Consider the following 9,078-nt stretch of genomic DNA (forward strand, 5'->3'; position numbering starts at 1 on the left):
CATTTTCTTTCTTTTTGCTTGGAGTGGGGGTGCTGTGTTTGACAGCAAAGGTGTTCATACAACACTAAATGGAAGTGGAACCTCACCAAGTATGACCCCCTATATGTGGTCTCTACTGAAATCACTACAAAAGGAGAGGAGGCTGGGAATCCAATGAGAAGAGCATCTGTGGCCCTCCAATTTTCAGGAGGCCTAAGACCAAATGATAACCCCAATTCCCCAAATCTATAAACAACCAGGCTTTCTCATATCTGACCTCCCACCAAGACTTCTTAGGTCTTTTTGTGGTGAAAAATTATGGGAGCTGGAGTCCAAATAAATAACTTTGGACTAATAATATAATAACGCAGGAATCTTTATTTCATTTTGAACTTTGGATTAATATATACCTGATCAACCACTGCCACCAGAAATGACAAGTAAACCTTAAAGCGGTGGCAGATAATCAATGCACATTCTCCTTAATTCTTTTTAATTTCCTCATCTACATGGATGAATAATAATAATAATAATAAAACTTTATTTATATACCGCTGTATCTCCCCAAAGGGACTCAGGGTGGTTTCCTATGTAAGTACAAAACAACATACAATAACTTAAAACAACAAGATAGGCACATCGTTAAAACAAAACAATTCAGTTAAAATAGACAATAAATAAAATGAACAATCACAGTCAACACAAACACATGCGATCCAATGAGGAAGAAAGCCTTTACTTTAAAGATCTTGCGAGGCATATCTCTTTTGGACTACAACTCCCAGGGTTCTCCAACCTTTATGCCATGCCTTTCTGCAGGGATGATGGAGGTTGTAGTCCAAGAGAGGCCTTCTCTCCACTCTGGAGCAGGAATTCCCAAACTCCATTCCTCCAGGATTTCTTGGACTTCAACACCCAGAAGCCTCAGCTGCTTTGGCCCAAGATCAGAGATTCTGGGACAAGGAGTTTCCAGGAGACAGAAGACAAGGGCTCCATGGTTGAATAATTCTTTCAGTCAGTCAATTCTTCCTAATATGTCAGTGGAAGCTTCTTTCCTGCAATGTGAATCCACTGCTTTGTATCTTAGATTTGAGAGCAGCAGAAAAAAACTGGCCCTTTTCTCCTCAATGGGACATCCTTCCAAATATTGGCTCTCCTGTCCCCTCGGCCTTTTTTTCCTTCCGAGTTAAACACCCCCCGCTCCCTCAGAGTCATTCCCTAGAGCTCTTCTCTGGAGATATTCTAGCATCTCCAAATCTTTCTTGAATTGTGCTGCTCAGAATTGGACACAGGGTTATTCCAGGGGAGGTCTGATCAAAGTATAGAAGAGAGTCGACTAAAACTTACCAGGAACTAGACATCGTGCTCCCGTTGGTACAGCCTAGAATCACTTTGGCTTTTCTAAGCAGCTGTATCACATCAACTCATTACATTTTTATCCATATTTACTCTGTTATCTTTAAACGGTGTTCTATACACTATACTTCATCAGTTTAGTTAATTTGTCCATCTCAACGGATTCATGAATCTTCATCAGCCATTGTCATCAATCTTTCTCTTCCATTCTCTGAAGTTAGGGAGATATGCTATGTATCTCAACGGACCTTGACCATATTTACTTATGAGAAAACTAAAGTACTGAGTCCGGCTAAAATAATACAATTGCAGCAACACAGGTGGAGTAACAATGAACACAAGTCAAGGTCAAGAGTTCATTTAATGCAGACAAGTCGAGTACTACAGATCCAGGTCAGGAGCAAAAATAAACAACCACCAAGGTTAAAATAGTCACATGCCACAAGCTCATTCAATAGGGTTGATAAAATAACCAAGAATTCATAGAGTACAAACTGAATTAATCAATATGTGAGGAGAAGTCATAGGGAGGAGGGAGCAAGCTTGTTTTCTGCTGCCCTGGAGACTAGGACGCGGAACAACGGCTTCAAACTTCAGGAAAGGAGATTCCACCTGAACATTAGGAAGAACTTCCTCACTGTGAGGGCTGTTCGGCAGTGGAACTCTCTCTCTGCCCCAGACTGTGGTGGAGGCTCCTTCTTTGGAGGCTTTTACGCTGAAGCTAAATGGCCATCTGTCAAGGGTGCTTTGAATGTGATTATCCTGCTTCTTAGCAGGGGGTTGGACTGGATGGCCCGTGAGGTCTCTTCCAACTCTATGATTCTATGATTCCAAAGTCAAACCAGAAAGTCAGGGATACAGACAAAATCCAAGTCCATAAATGAAACCAGTGCAGAATTGAGAGCCAACATTTCAGGATACAAAAAGGGTTACAGGTACAAGGCTAGAGCCCAAATTCTAACCGAGGTGCAGTAGAGCCAAGGCCCAAGACAAGAGCATGAAAATATGATGTTACCTGCTACCAAAGGGTTATTCTTTTTCAGAACCCCATTTATCTAGAGATCTCAGCTGCTTCTCATTTCAAGCAAACCTTCACAGATCATCCTAGAAGCCTGTGATGGATTTCCCTTTAGACGAGATTAGGTGAATCTCTTCAAAGTTTGCTGCTATACTTAGAAATGTGCCCCACTGAGTGAGAGCAAGGTGGCGGCCTTCCTCTTTCTTTCCAATGTTCTTTTAAGGACAGCTAGGAAATTGAAAGGCAGGCCTCTTCCTCTAGCCACACATGAAGCCTTTGACACCTAATGCATGCTGAACTGTCTCTGAAGTTTTTTCCACATTCCATGCATTTATGTGGCTTCTCCCCTGTGCGGATCCTTTGATGGGAACACAGATTGCTACTATGAGTGAAGTTCCTTCCACATGCATCGATATGGCATCTCCCCTGTGTGGGCCCTTTGATGGGAACATAGACTGTCACTCCGAATGAAGCTTTCTCCATATTCCATGCATATATGTGGCTTCTCTTCTATGTGGGTACTTTGATGGCAATGTAGATATCCAATGAGACTGAAGCTCATTCCACTTTCCATGCATTTATGTGGCTTCTCCCTTATGTGGGTACTTTGATGTCTACGTAGACTGTCACTCCGACTGAAGCTTTCTCCACATTCCATGCATTTATGTGGCTTCTCCCCTGTGTGGACCCTTTGATGGGAACGCAGATGTGAATTCTGACTGAAGTTCTTTCCACATTCCATGCATTGATATGGCTTCTCCCCTGTGTGGGTCCTCTGATGGTCACGTAGATGTCCACTGAGATTGAAGCCCTTTCCACATTCCATGCATTTATGTGGCTTCTCCCCTGTGTGGGTCCTTTGATGGGTACGTAGACTGTCACTCCGAATGAAGCTTTCTCCACATTCCATGCATGTATATGGCTTCTCCCCTGTGTGGATCCTTTGATGAGTGCGCAGATTTCTACTGTGACTGAAGCTCTTTCCACATTCCATGCATTTATGTGGCTTCTCGCCTGTGTGAATTCTTTGATGTCTACGTAGATAATCACTCCGACAAAAGCTTTCTCCACATTCCATGCATTTATATGGCTTCTCCCCTGTGTGGATCCTTTGATGGGAATACACATGCCCACTCTGACTGAACTTCTTTCCACATTCCATGCATTGATATGGCTTCTCCCCTGTGTGGGTCCTTTGATGGGAACGTAGATCTCCACTGACTTTGAAGCTCTTTCCACATTCCAGGCATGTATGTGGCTTCTCCCCTTTGTGGGTTTTTTGATGTCTACGTAAATTGTCACTCCGACAGAAGCTTTCTCCACATTCCATGCATTGATATGGCTTCTCCCCTGTGTGGGTCCTTTGATGGGTATGTAGATGTCCACTGAGACTGAAGGTCTTTCCACATTCCATGCATTTATGTGGCTTCTCTTCTGTGTGGATCTTTCGATGGGAATGCAGATGTCCACTCTGACTGAACTTCTTTCCACATTCCACGCATTGATATGGCTTCTCCCCTGTGTGGGTCCGTTCATGTACACTAAGAGAGCTTTTACTACCAAAAATTTTAAAACATTTCATACACTGATGTAACTTCTCCCCTGTGTGTGATTTGGGATAGGGAGGTAGAGGACTTGCCATTCTTTGACATTTATAATTCAAATATTATGCCAGGGGTTCACAGATACAACCTCCTGAACAGCACTGTCTTTGTACTTCTGTAGACTTCTGCTCACTTTCCCAAGTCTCTCTTTTTACAGCACAATCTTCCTTTCTCCCCTTAATTGCAGAGATATGTAGCTTGAAATATTTTTCTACTGCCTATTTCTTGTTGTTGTCATTGCTGTGTATCTTCAAGTCACTTTAGACTTACAACATTCCTTGGGCAAAGCTCTCACTATGTGTTCTTCACAAGACTTATTCAGAGGTTACCTGCCAGATGAATGAGAGGAAAATCTTTTCAGGAGTTGAACAGAGAAAGATCTCATGGAACATGAAGTATTATTATTATTATTATTATTATTATTATTATTATTATTATATTTATACCCTACTTTATATCAGCATACAATTTAAAATATACAAATATGCAAACATTTACATGGGATAAAATTTAAACAGTATCAAAAAATTCCCAGTGAGAAGGCCCGCTCTCTCATTTCCACCAACCGAGCTTGAGATGGAGGTGGGACCAAGAGAAGGGCCTGGGCAGGTTCGTGCAAGGGGATGCGGTCAGCCAAACAGAACAATAGCCTAGGGCTGTAGCAAACCAGGGGAAGAGGGAAGGTGCCCGTTGCCCTGTGACAAGTATTTAACATTACACCTGCATTATACACCTATCTATTCCACCTTTTTCTACCCAACAGTCAGGGGGTCCTATAAACCCAAAAGACATTGGGTGCCCTACTCCTTCCTCTCTGCCGAGGGAGAAGACCTTCCTTCTTTTTTCTTTTGATAACACCTGCCCAACAATGAACAAACCCTGCTCAGATACAAAGGGGACAGTGGCTAATAATTCTGTTTATGTGATATCTTACACTGCAATGTGTTTAGGGAGGGGCCTTTATAAGGCTCAGCCAGAGAGGCCCTGGGCCTCTCCAAACTATTATTTATTATTATTTATTTCAATTATTTATACCCCGCCCTTCTCACCCGAGGGCGGCTTACAAGTGGCAATTGATGCCGTTACACTGATATACAATAAACTAAACGATTAAAACAGTTAAAATAGTCATAAAATACAATATACAAAGTTTAAAACAATGCAAAGTGCTTATGCCATTCATCCACCAGACGTTATACAAGAGCCGTAATTCAGACCGCGTCGAAGCCAACACATGCTTATTCTTCAAATGCCTGCGTACATAGCCAGGTCTTCAGTTTTTTTCTGAACCCCAAAAGGGATGGGGCCTGCCGAATGTCACTGGGGAGGGAGTTCCACAGCCGGGGAGCCACCACCGAGAAGGAAGGCCCTGTCTCTCGTCCCCACCTGCCGTGCCTGTGAGGCGGGTGGGACCGAGAGCAGGGCCTCTCCAGAAGATCTTAAGGTTCTTGTGGGCTCATAGGGGAAGATACGTTCGGACAGGTAAATTGGACCAGAACCGTTTAGGGCTTTGTAGGCCAAGACCAGCACTTTGAATTGGGCTCGGTAGCATATCGGCAACCAGTGGAGCTGGCTTAACAAGGGAGTAGTATACAAACTCTTGAATCCTGCAGGACGCAGCCACAGGATTTTAAAGGGAAAGCACACTCTCCTCCTACATGGAAGGCCAGAAGGTAACCTTTCGGAGGCTCTGTGTGGCTTTTTGAGCCTTCTCCTTCATCCATTCTCCCCTCCTTTCTTTGCAGGTCCCTCTGCCCTCCTCTTCCTTCTGACCTCAGCCTCCAGAGAGGGCTTGCATCCTTCCCACCCTTCCTTTGGTCATGAAGACTGTAGATGTGTTGCAGCCACCCAGGGCTTTACTTATTACTTCCAGCTCCAGAATGTGGAGTGTCTGTTTTGAAAAAGTGTGGGTTTATTAAAACATTAGCTTGTGAGAAACTTCAGATAAACTTTTCTTATTAATGGTCCTTGATTGTTAAAAGATTGTTGCCTGCCTTAAATCCTCTGCTGGACAGAAAAGCATGATAATGCAGAAGATAAAAAAGTCAAAGTGAATAAAAGAAGCAGTCCTTCATTGTTGGCTGTACTGGACTATCGAATGACGTGGTGGAAGAAATCTTGACAGCTAAATGAGCTGACAATTAAAGACCTCTCTCTCTCCCAGCAATCTTACACAGTCAATTTCAAACTGTGAATTTAAATGTATATTTTATTAATATTGGTGTTTTAATCTTTGTTCTGTGTATTGAGATATTTATTTATTTATTTGGGTAGTTCTATCCTGCCTTTCTCCGCAACACGGTCCCAAGGCAGCTTACAAACAGAATACAAACATTAAAATCCTTCAATCAGGAGAACAAAATAGATAAAACCATGATAAAACAACAATCAATTTCCAGACCGTCTTCAAGGGCAGCCCCAAGTAGACAGCATTGCAGTAATCCAATCTGGATGTAATCAAGGTGTGGACCACCACGGCCAAGTCAGAGTCCAGGGATGCCTTCTTCAAAATAGGTCTTACTATTGCTTTTAAAAGGCAGAATGGTATATGTCCCTGTTTCAGGCATTTATGATCCTCGTAAATCACTTGGCCAATCCCCTACTGGAGAGTTTGATGAGGAAGGATGGGCAAGGATCTAGTAGATCACAAGTGGTCGCTCTTACCACTCTAAGAACCTCGTCAACGTCATCAGGCTGACCAAGTAGAAACGAAGCCTCAAAACCTGAAAGACAGGTGCCTCTGTTACATCCTTGGGCACTGCACTAAAGCAGGCGTCTAAGTCGGAACGCATTTGGGAGACTTTATCTGTAAAATGGTGTGCGAACTCACCACATCGAGTTGTCAGGTGGTCAGGGGGCTCTTCCCCCTCGTGAGGATGGAGGAGCTCCCTGACCACCTGAAACAACTCAGCTGGTCTATTAGTTGCAGATGCAATGCAAGCAGTCGGCTGCTCTTACTGCCACGGAGTAGGCCTTAAGTAAGGTTCAGATGCATTTTGAGTCTTCCACCAGCAGCTCTCTAGCTTTCGTCTTGTCTGCTTCAGCACCACCAGCTCATCGGTAAGCCAGGGACCTGGTTTGGCTCGCCGCGCCGAGAGGGGACACACAAGGGCCGCCCTAGTCACCTCCGAGTTATAGAGGCCAAGCAGAGCATCAACAGGATTATCAGCCAGCATGGCAGGAAAATCCCCAAGAGATATTAGGAATCCATCCGGATCTATAAGTCTCCTGGGGTGGACCATCTTAATGGGTCCTCCTCCCCTGCAGAGGTTGGAGGCTGTAATAAGTCTAAAACTGATATGGTTATGGTCAGTCCATGACAATGGAAGAATTTTTAGCTTTTCCACACCAAAGTTTCCCCGTCCACATTAAACACTAAGTCCAAGGTATGTCCCGCTACATGAGTGGGCCCAGATATTACTTGGGACAGTCCCATGGTCATCATGGCAACCATGAAATCCTGAGCTGTGCCAGACAGGGTGGCCTCTGCATGAACGTTAAAGTCTCCCAGCACTATTAGCTGTTGAGGCTCCAACGCCACCCTAGAAACCACCCCCATGAGCTCTAGCAGATGGACTCACGATAGACCACTGTAACCTCACCTCCTCGCCCCCCAGGTCTGGCCTGCTGGTGCACCCCGAAGTCTGGAGGACAGAGCTGGGTGAGGTTTAACCCTCTCCCAGCTTGTCACCTGGTTGGATGCAGGCTAGGTCCGCTTCTTCATCCAGGATTCATTCCTGAGTGGCAGCTGTTTTACCATTCACGAACCTAGCATTAACAGCAGGACCTTAAGCCCAGGGGGACTGTCATGCTGACTCTCTAACTTATCTTGCCTCAGGATCGCAAGAACTTAGTTGCGCTTCTCCCTGGGTTGGTATGATCGATCGCATCTCCATCTCCCCAGCACAATCCCAATGGTGGGTCCCCGACTCCGGAAACCTCCACACCCAGAGGTGTTATCATCTGGGCTTAAGGGGGCTAATGGATATTAGGAAAATAGCTTTCAGTCAATTCTGGAGGGGAGAGCACCTTCATTGAGGGGGGCTTACAGGGGTAGTTTCCTCTCTGAAGGAATCATTTAATATTTAAGAGGGGCAAGCTGGAAGTGCTAATCTTCAAGAGAGTGGAAAATCTTAAATTATAGGCTAGTTCCTCTCTATGGACCTGTAAATCTGGATTAAATGGCCTCGTAGGACTATTTTGGCAATTCTCTCTTTGGGGGGGGGGGGGGGCTTCTACAAGCTCATCTAATAGTGGGTGAACAACTAGATCTTGGAAAACCCTTCTCACCTGAATTTCCTTGGCCTAACAACACGAGCAAAAGACTTTGAAACAGTTGAAAACCAACTCATGAATGACCTGAAAGATCTCTCCAGCAAACGTGTTTCCCCGAAAATAAGAGAGTGTCATATTAATTTTTGCTCCCAAATACACAGTAGGTCTTATTTTCAGGGGATGTCTTATTTTGCTCCCTCCTTCTCCACCACTGAGGAATTGTGCTGAGGCTGTTAGGAATTGTGAGAATAGAAGTCCAAAACACCTGGAGGGCCCAAGTTGGACCATGCCTGCTTTAGCTGCTAGGCCTCCCTTTGGCCGTGCCCATTTTTACCCCAGAGCAGAGCCTTGGCCTCGGCACCAGGAAAAAAACACCCACGGAGGAGGCGAGGGCACACCTGTTCAGGAAGTGGACACCGCTGCCCGCAGCACTAGCCTAGGCCCCGCCGGGGACGGGCTCGCCCTTGGGACCATAGAGTGCCTCGGAGGCCCGCGCTAGAGCATGCAAGCCCGCCCGCAAACTGGCGCTATTTTAAGCATAAAGCCCCCTCCCCATTCTTTTCGTTCGCACGATCTAGCCCGGGCCTTCTAGCAGTTAAAACAGGCATGGACCAACTTGGGCCTTCCAGGTGTTTTGGACTTCTCTCACAATTCCCAACAGCCTCAGTGTGCCTTCCTCGGCAGCAGCGGCTCCCTCCTCCTAGGTCTTACTATCGGGTGATGCCTTATATTTGGCAAGTCACCAAAACCTCTACTAGGTCTTATTTTCAAGGGGATCTTATTTTCAGGGAAACACGGTACTACAAAGATAACCAGCTGAAGCCTAACCCTGCCAAGACACAAATG

The 9,078-nt window shown here is 45.1% G+C and overlaps 1 protein-coding gene across 1 annotated transcript; it reads right to left on the reverse strand.

Annotated features, from left to right (window-relative positions):
• Positions 1–339: 339 nt before the first annotated feature.
• On the reverse strand, positions 340–4,318 carry LOC134295197 (zinc finger protein 501-like). The gene has a single exon (XM_062967073.1). The coding sequence runs from the start codon at positions 3,993–3,995 to the stop codon at positions 2,736–2,738; it is 1,260 nt and encodes a 419-aa protein (XP_062823143.1). The 5' UTR covers positions 3,996–4,318; the 3' UTR covers positions 340–2,735.
• Between the last annotated feature and the right edge of the window lie 4,760 nt (positions 4,319–9,078).

Source organism: Anolis carolinensis, unplaced genomic scaffold (genome assembly GCF_035594765.1).
Source record: "Anolis carolinensis isolate JA03-04 unplaced genomic scaffold, rAnoCar3.1.pri scaffold_99, whole genome shotgun sequence".
Taxonomy (NCBI): domain Eukaryota; kingdom Metazoa; phylum Chordata; class Lepidosauria; order Squamata; family Dactyloidae; genus Anolis; species Anolis carolinensis.

Excerpts from the sequence above, each read along its gene's own strand:
- LOC134295197 (XM_062967073.1), bottom strand. The coding sequence starts at position 3,995 with ATGGCAAGTCCTCTACCTCCCTATCCCAAATCACACACAGGGGAGAAG.